At 46.6% G+C, this 17,767-nt stretch overlaps 1 protein-coding gene across 2 annotated transcripts in view; it reads right to left on the bottom strand.

Moving 5' to 3' along the window:
- Nucleotides 1–17,767, bottom strand: part of LOC139583652 (guanine nucleotide exchange factor VAV3) — a 143,147-nt gene that overhangs the window by 113,189 nt on the left and 12,191 nt on the right. For both annotated transcript variants that reach the window (XM_071414942.1, XM_071414943.1), the window contains exon 2: nucleotides 5,777–5,893. In XM_071414942.1, the coding sequence (XP_071271043.1) occupies nucleotides 5,777–5,893 (117 nt within the window). The remainder of the gene's footprint in view (nucleotides 1–5,776; nucleotides 5,894–17,767) is intronic.

Here is a 17,767-nt window from a genome sequence, read left to right as displayed (position 1 = left end):
GAGGTGGGCGTGGGAGCCATTCTGTCTCAGCGCTTCCACTCTGACGATAATGTCCATCCTTGCGCTTACTTTTCTCATCGCCTGTCGCCATCGGAGCGCAACTATGATGTGGGTAACCGCGAACTGCTCGCCATCCGCTTAGCCATAGGCGAATGGCGACAGTGGTTGGAGGGGGCGACCGTCCCTTTTGTCGTTTGGACTGACCATAAGAACCTTGAGTACATCCGTTCGGCCAAACGACTTAATGCACGTCAAGCTCGTTGGGCGTTGTTTTTCGCTCGTTTCGAGTTCGTGATTTCCTATCGCCCGGGAAATAAGAACACCAAGCCTGATGCCTTATCCCGTCTCTTTAGTTCTTCTGTGGCTTCTACCGACCCCGAGGGGATTCTCCCTGAAGGGCGTGTTGTCGGGTTGACTGTCTGGGGAATTGAGAGACAGGTAAAGCAAGCACTCACTCACACTGCGTCGCCGCGCGCTTGTCCTAGTAACCTTCTGTTCGCTCCTGTCTCTACTCGTCTGGCTGTTCTTCAGTGGGCTCACTCTGCCAAGTTAGCTGGCCACCCCGGCGTTCGGGGTACGCTTGCTTCTATTCGCCAGCGGTTTTGGTGGCCTACTCAGGAGCGGGACACGCGTCGTTTCGTGGCTGCTTGTTCGGACTGCGCGCAGACTAAGTCAGGTAACTCTCCTCCTGCCGGTCGTCTCAGACCGCTTCCCATTCCTTCTCGACCATGGTCTCACATCGCCTTAGACTTTATTACCGGTCTGCCTTCGTCTGCGGGGAAGACTGTGATTCTTACGGTTATCGATAGGTTCTCTAAGGCGGCACACTTCATTCCCCTCGCTAAGCTTCCTTCCGCTAAGGAGACGGCACAAATCATCATTGAGAATGTGTTCAGAATTCATGGCCTCCCGTTAGACGCCGTTTCAGACAGAGGTCCGCAATTCACGTCACAGTTTTGGAGGGAGTTCTGTCGTTTGATTGGTGCTTCCGTCAGTCTCTCTTCCGGGTTTCATCCCCAGTCTAACGGTCAAGCAGAAAGGGCCAATCAGTCGATTGGTCGCATATTACGCAGCCTTTCGTTTCGAAACCCTGCGTCTTGGGCAGAACAGCTCCCCTGGGCTGAGTACGCTCACAACTCGCTTCCTTCGTCTGCTACCGGGCTATCTCCGTTTCAGAGTAGTCTTGGGTACCAGCCTCCTCTGTTCTCGTCCCAGCTCGCCGAGTCCAGCGTTCCCTCCGCTCAGGCTTTTGTCCAACGTTGTGAGCGCACCTGGAGGAGGGTCAGGTCTGCACTTTGCCGTTACAGGGCGCAGACTGTGAGAGCCGCCAATAAACGTAGGATTAGGAGTCCTAGGTATTGTCGCGGTCAGAAAGTGTGGCTTTCCACTCGTAACCTTCCCCTTACGACAGCTTCTCGCAAGTTGACTCCGCGGTTCATTGGTCCGTTCCGTGTCTCTCAGGTCGTCAATCCTGTCGCTGTGCGACTGTTTCTTCCGCGACATCTTCGTCGCGTCCACCCTGTCTTCCATGTCTCTTGTGTCAAGCCTTTTCTTCGCGCCCCCGTTCGTCTTCCCTCCCCCCCCCCCGTCCTTGTCGAGGGCGCTCCTATTTACAAGGTACGGAGGATCATGGACATGCGTTCTCGGGGACGTGGTCACCAGTACTTAGTGGATTGGGAGGGTTACGGTCCTGAGGAGAGGAGTTGGGTTCCATCTCGGGACGTGCTGGACCGTTCGTTGATTGATGATTTCCTTCGTTGCCGCCAGGGTTCCTCCTCGAGTGCGCCAGGAGGCGCTCGGTGAGTGGGGGGGTACTGTCATGTTTTGTCTTTGATCTTCATGTCTTGTCCCTGTGCTTCCCTCTGCTGGTCTTATTAGGTTCTTTCCCTCTTTCTCTCTCTCTCTCTCCTCCTCCCTCTCTCCCGCTCTCTCTCTCTATCGTTCCGTTCCTGCTCCCAGCTGTTTCTCATTCTCCTAACGACCTCATTTACTCTTTCACACCTGTCCCCTATTTTGCCCTCTGATTAGAGTCCCTATTTCTCCCTCTGTTTTCCGCTTCTGTCCTGGTCGGATTCTTGTTTGATGTTTGCTGTTCCTGTGTCCTTGTTCCGCCCTGTCGTGTTCTTTGCCTTCTTCAGATGCTGCGTGTGAGCAGGTGTCTATGTCAGCTACGGCCAGTGCCTTCCTGAAGCGACCTGCAGTCTGTGGTCGCGTCTCCAGTCGTTCCTCTCTATTGACGAGAGGATTTCAGTTCCTGTTTTGGATTGACCATTGATAATATCCAGGAGAATCATTATTTGTTTAATACTGGAATAAAGACTCTGTTACTATTACGTCGCTTTTGGGTCCTCATTCACCAGCATAACAAGAAGAGCTATATTTGCATATACTGTACATATTCAACAAGGAGCTGTTGATTTGTGTATGGAATATTCTGGGGATTTGTATCTTGGCGTGTGAAGGAAGGAAGAGTGTCTTCTTGACTGGCAGCAGTCAGACTGTGTTTTAATTATAAATGACTTAACTCAACCAAGCAAGCAGGATACCAGGAGAAATCATTTAAACACTTTAACAACCATCACATCATATTCTGCTCTGTAAAGTAGATCAAAATCTGTGTGGATTCTGCCCAATTTCCGGGATATTTTACTAATCCTATATCGAAAATAACCTGTGTATTAGCCTAGCGGTTTCCTAATGATTGTCATTTTTTTGTTTTACTAAAGTCCATTTAGATGATCCACATACATAGCTAGTTAATTAATTAGTTAGTTAGTTTGTTAGTTCGTTCGTTCGTTAGTCTATTAGCTTGTCAGTTCGTAAATGTATTAGTTCGTGAGATTGGAGTTCCATGTAGTATCCACATAGTTAACTTCCTGGATGCCCTAGGAGTTCTGATGAGCTGTGAGGAGTTCTGAGGAGTTCTGAGCCCAGGTGGAGCTAGAGGTCAAAGGTTAGTAGACTTTCTACCCAGGAACCATCTGGGCATTTAGGCTAAGGGTTCCTATTGATCATAGAGGCACTCCAAGCTGAGCTGCCTGGAGCCTGACAGATGTTATAGGTCATTGAGGCAAAAGCATAATCAAAAACTCTGTCTGTCTGTCTGTCAGTCTATGACTCTCTCTCCCTCTCTTTCTCTCGGTCTCACGCACGCACGCACGCACGCACGCACGCACACACACACACACACACACACACACACGGTTCCATGCTCAGTCAAGGCTAACTGATTCGGGAGATGTCTGCCAGGATGCAACAAACACCACAAATCCTGTCCCTCTGTCTGTCTGTCTATCTATCCAGCCCCTCCCACTTCCGAGGCCAGCTGCCTCCCTCCTCTCCACCTCCCTCTGCTTTTAATTAAAGCACACTGGGGACTTCATGAAACTAGCGGCATGGCTGTTAAGAGTCACGGCCTCCCTCACACACTGACAACACAGCGCTGACACAAAGGCTGCGTCTACACAGGCAGCCCAATTCAGATTTTTTCCACCAGTAATTGGTCTTTTGACCAATCACATCAGATCTTTTTCTGAGCTGATCTGATTGGTCAAAAGACCAATTAGTGTAAACTGGGCTGCCTGTGTAGACATAGCCATATCACAACAATGAACCAAGACAAAACAAGGCTTTTAACCCCATTACAACTGAACTGTTTTCTTTTTAATGAGTGGAAACTGAAGCATTGTCCTGTGTCAGTAACTACGGAGGATGATAAATGCTCGCACCATACAGAGTGAGGTAAATGTGTGTCCATACAAAGGAAGGTCCAACTGTAGCGTGCCAATACTGTTCTCTTCAAGTAATCCACTGTGATAGGTAGTATTCTCTCATACAGTCAGTGATGATATACATTATTCTCCTAAAACAGCCCACTACAGAGTACACTAATCTCCTTACATGACTCTTTGTCGTGTGCACTATTCTTCTCAAGGTGTTCTCAAGCTGACAACAGTTAAGTATAACAGGATCCTTCCAGCTTGAGAGATGGAACACTCAAACAAAATATGTGAAGAGAGAGTAGAGTATCCACAATGAAACAGTGAGCATGGAGGGTTACATAATAATACAATTATTGTGGCTAGTCCGATTAATATAATAGTTTGTTTAAAACATTTACATGCTTTGCAAGAACGGGTTCCCTAATAATACTGTTTACATGGACACATCTGAAATCAGGCTACTGAGGGGACATTTTCTTTTATAAATGCAAGAAATCACCAATCAAAATAAACGTTCTACCACAGGGACCACTTTATTTTTGCGAAACCTTTTTGTTTCTGAGTTGGGACATTTAACGTTTGCATGTGAAAACTCTTTCTAAGATGCGTACCTTCAGTTTTTCCAAACTCACTTCATTCGTAATAAGAGGGAGGGTCGATCGGCTGAGGCTAGCACATGCACAGATCAAATAAACTGCTAGAACGCCGATTAAGCTATTTACATGTCCTAATCATTCAAAACGTGACCTCACGCCAATTAACATAAGCAGAGTAAGGTGTTTACATGTCCTAATCATTCAAAACGTGACCTCACACCAATTAACATAAACAGAGTAAGGTGTTTACATGTCCTAATCATTCAAAACGTGACCTCACACCAATTAACATAAACAGAGTAAGGTGTTTACATGTCCTAATAATTCAAAACGTGACCTCACGCCAATTAACATAAACAGAGTAAGGTGTTTACATGTCCTAATCATTCAAAACGTGACCTCACGCCAATTAACATAAACAGAGTAAGGTGTTTACATGTCCTAATCATTCAAAACGTGACCTCACGCCAATTAACATAAACAGAGTAAGGTGTTTACATGTCCTAATCATTCAAAACGTGACCTCACGCCAATTAACATAAACAGAGTAAGGTGTTTACATGTCCTAATCATTCAAAACGTGACCTCACGCCAATTAACATAAACAGAGTAAGGTGTTTACATGTCCTAATCATTCAAAACGTGACCTCACGCCAATTAACATAAACAGAGTAAGGTGTTTACATGTCCTAATCATTCAAAACGTGACCTCACGCCAATTAACATAAACAGAGTAAGGTGTTTACATGTCCTAATCATTCAAAACGTGACCTCACGCCAATTAACATAAACAGAGTAAGGTGTTTACATGTCCTAATCATTCAAAACGTGACCTCACGCCAATTAACATAAACAGAGTAAGGTGTTTACATGTCCTAATCATTCAAAACGTGACCTCACGCCAATTAACATAAACAGAGTAAGGTGTTTACATGTCCTAATCATTCAAAACGTGACCTCACGCCAATTAACATAAACAGAGTAAGGTGTTTACATGTCCTAATCATTCAAAACGTGACCTCACGCCAATTAACATAAACAGAGTAAGGTGTTTGCATGTCCTAATCATTCAAAACGTGACCTCACGCCAATTAACATAAGCAGAGTAAGGTGTTTACATGTCCTAATCATTCAAACGTGACCTCACGCCAATTAACATAAGCAGAGTAAGGTGGCATGTCCTAATCATTCAAACGTGACCTCACGCCAATTAACATAAGCAGAGTAAGGTGTTTACATGTCCTAATCATTCAAACGTGACCTCACGCCAATTAACATAAACAGAGTAAGGTGTTTGCATGTCCTAATCATTCAAAACGTGATCTCACGCCAATTAACATAAGCAGAGTAAGGTGTTTACATGACTATTTCAGTACTCGGCATACTGCCACAATCAGTATGATATCAAATTATTGGTCTGCATGTAAACGTACTCAGTGCATGAATCCTGTTGCTTACCTTTCCAAAGTCCCGCACATCAAACAAGTCGAAGGCCTCAAAGAGTTCACTCTTCTTCATGCCAAATATCTCATAGCAGGCGGAGAGAAATGTCCTGATGTTCTTCAAGCACAGGAACTGGAAACAGAGTAAAGGGGGATATTTTGATTATTAGTTGGATGATAATATAAGATGATTGACCATACAGTCACACAAAGTAAAATGAGTCACTTTATTCTGATGACAGACTTGCTTCACTGCATAGCTCGATCTCATATTAAATGCGTATTTATTTAAGTCTAGACAGAAATGTAAGCCGATTTGAGAAATCCCTGTCTATTCAGCGTCTTCTCAGAATCAGACTCCAGTCTCACTATTATCATTTATCAACGCTGGTCCTGACCTGTTTGCCACAAACTGTCAAGAGGGCCTAAACATTTATATTGAAAAGTTGGAGGCCAGAAGAGGCTCATGTCTGGTTCACACTTCAACATGGCTGCCACACAACACATTCCCATTCCACCTGGCTTTGACAATAAACATACTGCCATTGTTGTATATGTGAAAATGACAGAGTCAAATCAAATCAAATGTTATTTGTCACATGTTCCCGAATACAACAGGAGTAGACCTTACAGTAAAATGCTGACTAAGAAGCGCTTAACCAACAATGCAGTTTTAAGAAAGTATTTACTAAAATAAACTGAAGTTAAAAAAAATAGAAATACAAAAATAAGAAAAATAGAAAAATAACAAATAATTAAGGAACAACAATCAAATAACAGTAGCGAGGCTATATACAGCGGGTACCGGTACAGAGTCAATGTGCGGGGGCACCGGTTAGTCGAGGTAATTGAGGTAATATGTACATGTAGGTAGAGGTAAAGTGACTATGCATGGATGATAAACAGCAGCGTAAAAATGGGTGGTGGGGTGGGGACAACGCAAATAGTCCGGGTAGCCATTTGATTAGCTGTTCAGGAGTTTTATGGCTTGGGGGTAGAAGCTGTTAAGAAGCCTTTTGGACCTAGATTTGGTGCTCCGGTACCGCTTGCTGTGCGATAGCAGAGAGAACAGTCTATGACAGTGTGGTGCCAGGACAACAACCTCTCTCTCAATGTGAGCAAGGCAAAGGAGCTGATCGTGGACTATAGGAAAAGGAGGGCTGAACATGCCCCCATTAACATCGATGGGACTGAAGTGGAGTGAGTCGAGAGTTTCAAGTTCCTTGGTGTCCATATCACCAACAAACTATCATGGTCTAAACACACCAAGACAGTTGTGGAGAGGACACGACAACACCTTTTCCCCATTAGGAGACTGAAAAGATTTGGCATGGGTCCGCAGATCCTCAAAACGTTCTACAGCTGCACCATCGAGAGCATCCTGACTGGTTGCATCACCACCTGGTATGGCAATTGCTCAGCATCTGACCGAAGGCGCTACAGAGGGTAGTGCGTATGGCACAGTACATCACTGATCCAAGCTTCCTGACATCCAGAACCTCTATACTGGGCAGTGACTCCACGGAAAGCTCCTTCTGGCCTTCTTCAGCCACTTCTTCAGCCACTACATGGGCTTGCTCCTACCTATCTTTCCGATTTGGTCCTGCCGTACATACCTACTCGTACGCTACGGTCACAAGACGCAGGCCTCCTAATTGTCCCTAGAATTTCTAAGCAAACAGCTGGAGGCAGGGCTTTCTCCTATAGAGCTCAATTTTTATGGAATGGTCTGCCTACCCATGTGAGAGACGCAGACTCGGTCTCAACCTTTAAGTCTTTACTGAAGACTAATCTCTTCATATGATTGAGTGTAGTCTGGCCCAGGAGTGTGAAGGTGAACGGAAAGGCTCTGGAGCAACGAACCGCCCTTGCTGATGTAAGAAGGGCTATATAAATAAATTTGATTTAAAATTTGATTTGACTACCGGTTCCTCATCGTCCCTGTTCCCATATCTCTCTGGACTTCGTCACTGGGCTTCCCCCATCTGATGGCAACACCGTCATTCTGACAGTGGTGGATCGGTTCTCTAAGGCTGCTCATTTCATCCCTCTCCCCAAACTTCCCTCTGCCAAGGAAAGGGCCCAGCTCATGGTGCAGCACGTCTTCCAGATCCATGGATATGGTTTCCGACCGGTGTCCTCAAATCTCATCTCAGTTTTGGAAGGCGTTCTGCACCCTAATTGGGGCGTCGGCCAGCCTATCCTCCGGATTCCATCCCCAGTCGAATGGCCAGTCGGAGCGAGCTAACCAGGACCTGGAGACCACCCTAAGATGTCTGGCCTCAACCAACCCCACTACCTGGATCCGACAACTAGTCTGGAGTATGCCTGGAACACCCTTCCCTGTTCAGCTACGGGACTCCCCTTTTGAGTGCACCATGCGGTATCAACCTCTGCTCTTCCCATGACAAGAACTAGAAGTCAACGTACTCTCGGCCCAGATGTTCGTCCCCGCTGTTGACGTACCTGGAGAAGAGCTCGGGTAGCACTTCTCAAGACCAACTCCAGGTATCGTCAGCAAGCAGATCGCCACCGGACTCCAGTTCCCCTCTACCGCATTGGGCAGAGGGTATGGCTGTCCACACGGGACCTGCCCCTTCGGGTAGAGTCCCGAAAACTGTCCCCCGTTTCATTGGTCCGTTTTCCATCTCTAGATTCCTTAGTTCCACTGCTGTCCGTCTCTTGTTACCCCGTACCCTCCGCATTCACCCTACGTTCCATGTGTCTAGGATTAAGCCCGTGTCTCACAATCCTTTGTCTTCTGTCCCCAGGACCACCCCCCCTCCCCGTATCATTGATGGCCATCCGGCATACACGGTGAGACGTCTCCTGGGTGTTCGACCAAGGGGCAGGGGTTTCCAGTACCTGGTTGACTGGGAGGGTTACGGCCCGGAGAAGAGGTGATGGCTTCCCGCTAGAGACATCCTGGATTCAGCCCTCATCACCGACTTCCACCACTGACACCCCGGTCAACCAGGTATGCGCCCAGGTAGGACGCCAGGTGGCGTCCCTAGAGGGGGGGTACTGTCACACCCTAATCAGTTTCACCTGTCCTTGTTATTGTCTCCATCCCCTCCAGGTCTCGCTTGTTATCCCTGGTGTATTTATCCCTGTGTTTCCTGGCTCTCTGTGCCAGGTTGTCTTGTATGTTCCAAGTCAACCAGCGTGTTTTTCCCATGCTCCTGCCTTTTCTATTCTCTTTTACTAGACCTCCCGGTTTTGACCCTTGCCTGTTTTCTGGACTCTGTACACGTCGGCCTGACCATTCTGCCTGCCCTGACCTCGAGCGTGCCTGCCACACTGTACCTCCTTGAGTCTGAACTGGTTTCAACTTTTTGCCTGTCCACAACCATTCTCTTGCCTACCTCTTTTGGATATAATAAATATCAAAGACTCAAACCATCTGAGTCCCGTGTCTGCATCTGGGTCTCACCTCGTGCCCTTATATCGTCAGAGGGCATAGCGGGATTTCTTATAAGTGTCTGGGTTAGAGTCCCGCTCCTTGAAAGAGGAAGCTCTACCCTTTAGCTCAGTGAGGATGTTGCCTATAATCCATGGCTTCTGGTTGGGGTATGTATGTACAGTCATTGTGGGGACGACGTCATCAATGCACTTATTGATGAAGCCAGTGACTGATGTAGTTTACTCCTCAATGCCATCGGAAGAATCCCGGAACATATTCCAGTGTGTGCTAGCAAAACAGTCCTGTAACTTAGCATCTGCGTCATCTGACCACTTCCTTATTGAGCGAGTCACTGGTACTTCCTGCTTTAGTTTTTGCTTGTAAGGAGGAATCAGGAGGATAGAGTTATGGTCAGATTTGCCAAATGGAGGGTGAGGGAGAGCTTTGTATGCATCTCTGTTTGTGGAGTAAAGAAGTTTTTTTCCCGCTGGTTGCACATTTAACATGCTGGTAGAAATTAGGTAAAAACGGATTTAAGTTTTCCTGCATTACAGTCCCCGGCCACAAGGAGCGCCGCCTCTGGATGTGCATTTTCTTGTTTGCTTATGGCCTTATACAGCTCGTTGAGTGTCGTCTTAGTGCCAGACTCACGTATAACTGTCTAAGTCCAGAAACTTTGTTGAGTTTGAAAATGGATGGGGCTATTGTCTGTCTAAAAGTGCAGCCTGACATCCTGACAGAATCAAATAAGTCAAGACTCCATCCAGTATTATTAATAAGAAGATTGTTTACTGACTTGCCAAACCTTTCTGCCTAGTGCACATCCCAAATCTGAAGTAATTAACCTAATGTAGATCAATAGACAGGCCTCTTTCAATCCAGATCAGTCTCCGACAGAACCGCACATAGGCAGAGTCAGTAGCCTCAAACCCTGCCACATAACGTTGGCTGAATAAAAATTGATTTAGTGAAGCTAAAATGCTGACGCGATGGATGCTACTGCCGTCTTACAGTTGAGTAGATGGGAGAGGTGAACATCACACTCAGTGTAATCTTAACCTTTTGATCAGAGTGCTGTGTCTGGGACAGAGACAAACGAGGAGGCCCGTTAAGATAATTGGCTGACATAAAACATGGTTGACACACAGTGGGTTAGCTACTCTGTGATAAACTCTGGATGAAAGAGAGGATGTTGTCATAGACTGTTTTATAGGAGGATGCTGTTGGCACACCCCTGTCATTACTAAATTAGACTACAGGTAGCCTAGTGGTTAGAGCTTCGGCCTTGTAACCAAAAGGTTGCAAGATCGAATCCCGGAGCTGACAAGGTAAAATCTGTTGTTCTGCTCCTGAACAAGGCAGTTAACTCACTGTTCCTAGGCCGTCAAGGAAAATAAGAATTTGTTCTTAACTGGCTTGCCTAGTTAAATAAAGGTAAAATAAAAATCCCAACCAGATCTGAGCTGCAATGCTCTCTCATCTGTAACAATGCATTGTGTACTTGTTCATTTCTGTAGCAATATGCTGCTTCTCTGCAGGTTTTGAGAATTGCAGGATAATTGACATTTATGAATTGCATGGTCATTGACATCATGAAATGTGCATATTTAAACCATATCGCCAAATGATGAACTTAAGTCACTCAACACAGGATATCCCCAACAACGAATGAACATAGTAGAGCCTTCAGCTCCTGTATTAAGATTACAATCTTAAATGGTTATATGCTGATGGTAACATCCTCCAATACAAGACTTAATCACAACAGGCTGTTAGAATGACATCAGTCCTCACAAACACGTACTGATGTACAGTGAATAACCAGTAACCAGGGCTGTTTTCAGGGCTGTACTGAAACCCTTCAGAGATGGGGTTGTTTGCTTACTTCTTTTTCGTTTGGTCTTGACTCACAGGCAGGCTTTCACAGGAAGTGTTATTTTTCGGTTGTTCTCTCTCTCCCTCTCTCATTTTTACATTTTTACAACAGCACAGCTGTTGTCTGTGTGATACTGTTGTCTGTGTGATGCTGTAACTCTGCTAGGCACGACAGTAGATGCAGTCAACGAGTCTGGGTTACTAGAACAGTGTTACAATACTAGTAAACAATGCATTGTTAAAAACAGAATACACAAGTCAAACAACTGAGAGAGGCAAAGTCATCTTTCTCTATTCATTATAACAGTTTCTCTATTCATATTTCTCTATCCAATATTTAGCTATCCTCCTGAACTGTGGCACGACATCAGAGCCGTCTGTGAAGATGATGATGGGCACAAACATCAAATATTAAATTCTGCTCCACTCAAATCGCATCAGGCATTACAGATGACTTCACAAGAAAGGCCTTGGGGCAGAAAACCCCAGATAAGACAGTCAGAGTGAAGGGCACGCAGGCAGCTAGTAAATAATGTTGAATGTTTACACTTGTATGCATGCCGTTTTATCTGAGGAGCACATCTTGGAGACGGTCGCCCGGGGGCTTCTGAGCAACCCGAAGAGCTTTAGTATCTGAAGGAAACAGCAGCCTCACAGAAAGGCATCTGAAACCCACAGCACTAGGCTCAGTGGGCTGAAACCCTTTCTGTAGCACTGGGGTGAAGCATGCTGGGTGCAGGGAGGGACGGGGGTGGTGAGCAAGCACCAGGGAGGCTCGGGATCGTTTCACACTGAGCTGTTTTCTGCATTGGGAACACTCAGCCCCCTAAGGCTCTTGTAGAGTACAGAAAGAGGCCTGACTGGTGTGGGTACCCTCAAAACCATCCTCCTTACATGGAATGATGATTTCACACCACGGCTTATTGTTGCATCCCGGCAGACACCTCCCGAATCAGTGAGCCTTGACTGAGCATGGAAACATGGGCCTGTGTCAGTGAGTGTGTGTGTGTGTGTGTGTGTGTGTGTGTGTGTGTGTGTGTGTGTGTGTGTGTGTGTGTGTGTGTGTGTGTGTGTGTGTGTGTGTGTGTGTGTGTGTGTGTGTGTGTGTGTGTGTGTGTGTGTGTGTGTGTGTGTGTGTGTGTGTGTGTGTGTGTGTGTGTGTGTGTGTGTGTGTGTGTGTGTGTGTGTGTGTGTGTGTGTGTGTGTGTGTGTGTGTGTGTGTGTGTGTGTGTGTGTGTGTGTGTGTGTGTGTGTGTGTGTGTGTGTGTGTGTGTGTGTGTGTGTGTGTGTGTGTGTGTGTGTGTGTGTGTGTGTGTGTGTGTGTGTGTGTGTGTGTGTGTGTGTGTGTGTGTGTGTGTGTGTGTGTGTGTGTGTGTGTGTGTGTGTGTGTGTGTGTGTGTGTGTGTGTGTGTGTGTGTGTGTGTGTGTGTGTGTGTGTGTGTGTGTGTGTGTGTGTGTGTGTGTGTGTGTGTGTGTGTGTGTGTGTGTGTGTGTGTGTGTGTGTGTGTGTGTGTGTGTGTGTGTGTGTGTGTGTGTGTGTGTGTGTGTGTGTGTGTGTGTGTGTGTGTGTGTGTGTGTGTGTGTGTGTGTGTGTGTGTGTGTGTGTGTGTGTGTGTGTGTGTGTGTGTGTGTGTGTGTGTGTGTGTGTGTGTGTGTGTGTGTGTGTGTGTGTGTGTGTGTGTGTGTGTGTGTGTGTGTGTGTGTGTGTGTGTGTGTGTGTGTGTGTGTGTGTGTGTGTGTGTGTGTGTGTGTGTGTGTGTGTGTGTGTGTGTGTGTGTGTGTGTGTGTGTGTGTGTGTGTGTGTGTGTGTGTGTGTGTGTGTGTGTGTGTGTGTGTGTGTGTGTGTGTGTGTGTGTGTGTGTGTGTGTGTGTGTGTGTGTGTGTGTGTGTGTGTGTGTGTGTGTGTGTGTGTGTGTGTGTGTGTGTGTGTGTGTGTGTGTGTGTGTGTGTGTGTGTGTGTGTGTGTGTGTGTGTGTGTGTGTGTGTGTGTGTGTGTGTGTGTGTGTGTGTGTGTGTGTGTGTGTGTGTGTGTGTGTGTGTGTGTGTGTGTGTGTGTGTGTGTGTGTGTGTGTGTGTGTGTGTGTGTGTGTGTGTTAACCTGTAGAGTAGGGAAGGGGACCAGGAAGGATGCAAGGGTAAGTGTAGGGAGAGTTCACCACAACACTGTACAATGAAGGTGTAGCATTTCATATCTGAAGCACCATGCCAAAACCATCTGCAGAAATAAGACAAAGATAAAATGGTTTCTACCACCATCCAATCCCACATTCTGCTTTTCAAGTCATGTGGTATTGCTGTGTTGAATCTGTTCAGAGCGCTTTAGCTCCATAATAAGGATCTTATTTCGTTCTGCTTATGTATTCCCTTCAATATGCTCCAAAGCTCCATGGCAACCACAGTGTGGGGTTCTTTTAAAACCCCAGTGTGTATTGTATGTAGCCTACCAGCTACTACCTAATCAAATCCTACTCTATTTGGTCTAAAGTCTCCCACATGAAAAGCCAAACTGAGTTAGACTCATCTCATCTCTTTTGGTTAATGAGTGTCAATTAACAGCCGGTTAGATGGCCGACTCTGTCACAGAGGAAGCAGAGGACGTACTGATGTACAGTGAATGAGATTAGAGACCTGAGAGGCCTCTTTCTGTTTGTCCTTTCACTCAATCTGATATGCCCACAGACAACCCAGCCCAGCCAACAGGGAGCGAGAGTGCCAGGCTGCATCTGAAATGGCAACTGATTCCCTGTATAGCGCACTATTGACCAGAGCCATATCGGCCCTGGTCAAAAGCAGTGCACTATGTAGGGAATAGGGTACCATTTAGATGCAGCCTCTGTGTGCTACTAGCCTGGAATCCAAACTGATACAATGGTCAAATGGAGCATATGAGTTTGGATTCCAGGCTAGTGTGCTACTGCTTGGAGCATCCGACATAGACAAGACAGATAGAACAATGGTTTAACTATAGCCATGTAGCAATGAATACCATCGTATTCAACAGGGTATTGAATCAGAATGACATAACCCCTGCATGCTTTCTCTATGACTCATACCTACTGTATCTTATGACCGTCTCTTGAGATTGTGTCAGGTGAGAAGAAATGGTGTCATATGAAACCCTATAGGAGGAAAACAGAGGGCCACGGACCATGGTAATGTATAGCTTAATGTATGGGCCTATGACATGGAAACAGATCACCAGGGTTCCATCCAAAATGGCACACCCTATTCCCTATGTAGTGCACTACTTTAGACCAGAGCCATATGGGCATTACATAAGGAATAGGGTGTCATTTGGGACACAGGCCAGACCTGAGGTACTGCATATGTCACATACATTGATGTGAGAGCTGGGACCTGTTCTCAGCTGTGTCATCAGGAAACCTGAGTTGGAGTGTAGGCGAATGAATATGTGCTGACTGCAGAGGAACATCTGTCCGCCTTTTACAACCAGGTCCAGCTAAGGGTCAAACCCAGCCAGAAGACAGACAGCTAAAACAGCAGGATGCACAATCCAGAGATACACCCCCTCAGATTGTACTCTGTCCATAAACCTCCTAGGCAGTGGATAGTAGACTCCATACTACACACTAGACTCCAGTAACTGCCACAGAATGACGTATTTCTCTCACACCCAGTCTGAAGGATAATACTCATCAGTGCAGTCTGCACTCAAATCAAAAAACTAACTGAGACATACGCCAGCAATTCATTTATTCGGGCAGCAGGTAGCCTAGCAGTTAAGAGCGTTGGGCAGGTAACCGAAAGGTATGCTATCCACTCCCTCTAGTGGTGTGGGGGCTGTGCTTTGACAAAGTAGTTAGGGTTATATCCTGCCTGGTTGGCCCTGTACGGGGGTATCGTCGGACGGGGCCACAGTGTCTCCCAACCCCTCCTGTCTCAGCCTCCAGTATTTATGCTGCAATAGTTTATGTGTCGGGGGGCTAGGGTCAGTCTGTTATATCTGGAGTATTTCTCCTGTCTTATCCGGTGCCCTGTGTGAATTTAAGTATGCTCCCTCTAATTCTCTCTATCTTTTTCTCTCTTTCTCTCGGAGGACCTGAGCCCTAGGACCATGCCTCAGGACTAGGATGACTCCTTGCTGTCCCCAGTCCACCTGGTCGTGCTGCTAATCCAGTTACAACTGTTCTGCCTGCGGCTATGGAACCCTGACCTGTTCCCCTGGACGTGCTACCTGTCCCAGACCTGCTGTTTTATCTCTCTCTACTGCTGTCTCTAACTCTGACTGATCGGCTATGAAAAGCCAACTGACGTTTACTCCTGAGGTGCTGACCTGTTGCACCCTTGACAACCACTGTGATTATTATTATTTGACCCTGCTCGTCATCTATGGACATTTGAACATCTTGGCCATTTTCTGTTATAATCTCCACCCGGCACAGCCAGAAGAGGACTGGCCACCCCTCAGAGTCTGGTTCCTCTCTAGGTTTCTTCCAAGGTTCCTGCCTTTCTAGGGAGTTTTTCCTAGCCACCGTGCTTCTACATCTGCATCGCTTGCTGTTTGAGGTTTTAGGCTGGGTTTCTGTATAGCACTTTGTGACATCGGCTGACGTAAAAAGAAAAAGAATACCATCTGTTGATGTGTCATTGAGCTAAGAACTTAACCCTCATCTTCTCCAGGGGCGCCGTACTACTTAACAGCATATTACACTGCACCTATCTGGTGTATGTGACAACAAAACACATATTTTGTATTCACTTTCATTACTCATCCCTAAGGCTACAGAGAGAGAGAGATTGAGAAATCAAGAGTGAGAGACAGAGAGGAGGGGTCGAGAGAGATCATAACTTTCTCCCTGACTCTTCTATTTAACAGCACAGACTTATTTAACGCAGCACTGACAGGCACAGCTCTTCATGACAGCCCTGTTTCATTACATTATTAATGAGAGATGACGGATCGGCCTCAGCTGGCCGGCCTGCTAGCTACGGTCCACAGTAGCTGATCCAAACCCAGGGACATACAGTAGGCTGCGTTCCAAATTGCACCCTATTCCCTTACTGCATTACTTTTTTACCAGTACACAGAAGTAGTGCACTATATAGGGAATAGGGTGGGATTTGGGACACACTCACAGACTAATAACATTTGGCATCTCCAACGCCTCTTATATGCTTTCATGTACAGCCCGAGGTATTTCAAAAGGGTGGGAAGTCGCCCATAAAGAGTAACAACGTTTCTATATCTTTCGGCATTTTCCATGAAATGTTTCCCAACCCACATCCACCTGAAGCTAGAGGTTATGTATGTGTACACCTTGATGGATAGCAGTACAGTTTATGTTATTTGGTGCGATCCAGGTGCTCTGTCTTGTCTGTTTACGGAGTGGGTCAAGTGATGCAGAAATTCTGTGATGGGGTCATGAGAGACGGAGGGTTGGGATAGTTTGGCTGGGATGTGATGGAGGCCAGAGAGATTCATGGGTAAATGTCCTTCATGGCAATCTTCACAGTAAAGTAGTGTGTTGGCCAGGCATGGGTATGTCAATATTCACAGGACAGTAGTGTGTTGACCAGGCCAGGGTATGTCAATATTCACAGGACAGTAGTGTGTTGACCAGGCCAGGGTATGTCAATATTCACAGGACAGTAGTGTGTTGACCAGGCCAGGGTATGTCAATATTCACAGGACAGTAGTGTGTTGGCCAGGCCAGGGTATGTAAATCTTCACAGGACAGTAGTGTGTTGGCCAGGCCAGGGTATGTAAATCTTCACAGGACAGTAGTGTGTTGGCCAGGCCAGGGTATGTAAATCTTCACAGGACAGTAGTGTGTTGGCCAGGCCAGGGTATGTAAATCTTCACAGGACAGTAGTGTGTTGGCCAGGCCAGGGTATGTAAATCTTCACATGACAGTAGTGTGTTGGCCAGGCCATGGCATGTAGAGCTTCACAGGACAGTAGTGTGTTGACCAGGCCAGGGTATGTACATCTTCACAGGACAGTAGTGTGTTGACGAGGCCAGGGTATGTAAATCTTCACAGGACAGTAGTGTGTTGGCCAGGCCATGTCATGTAGAGCTTCACAGGACAGTAGTGTGTTGACCAGGCCAGGGTATGTAAATCTTCACAGGACAGTAGTGTGTTGACCAGGCCAGGGTATGTAAATCTTCACAGGACAGTAGTGTGTTGGCCAGGCCATGGCATGTAGAGCTTCACAGGACAGTAGTGTGTTGACCAGGCCAGGGTATGTAAATCTTCACAGGACAGTAGTGTGTTGACCAGGCCAGGGTATGTAAATCTTCACAGGACAGTAGTGTGTTGGCCAGGCCAGGGTATGTAAATCTTCACAGCACAGTAGTGTGTTGGCCAGGCCAGGGTATGTAGAGCTTCACAGGACAGTAGTGTGTTGGCCAGGCCAGGGTATGTAAATCTTCACAGCACAGTAGTGTGTTGGCCAGCCCAGGGTATGTAAATCTTCACAGGACAGTAGTGTGTTGGCCAGCCCAGGGTATGTAAATCTTCACAGGACAGTAGTGTGTTGGCCAGGCCAGGGTATGTAGAGCTTCACAGCACAGTAGTGTGTTGGCCAGGCCAGGGTATGTAAATCTTCACAGCACAGTAGTGTGTTGGCCAGGCCAGGGTATGTAAATCTTCACAGGACAGTAGTGTGTTGACCAGGCCAGGGTATGTAGAGCTTCACAGGACAGTAGTGTGTTGACCAGGCCAGAGTATGTAAATCTTCACAGCACAGTAGTGTGTTGGCCAGGCC

The sequence above is a fragment of the Salvelinus alpinus genome, chromosome 8 (genome assembly GCF_045679555.1).
Source record: "Salvelinus alpinus chromosome 8, SLU_Salpinus.1, whole genome shotgun sequence".
NCBI classification, from domain to species: Eukaryota; Metazoa; Chordata; class Actinopteri; order Salmoniformes; family Salmonidae; genus Salvelinus; species Salvelinus alpinus.
Note: the sequence above shows the minus strand (reverse complement) of the source record. Positions and strands in the feature narration are given on the sequence as shown.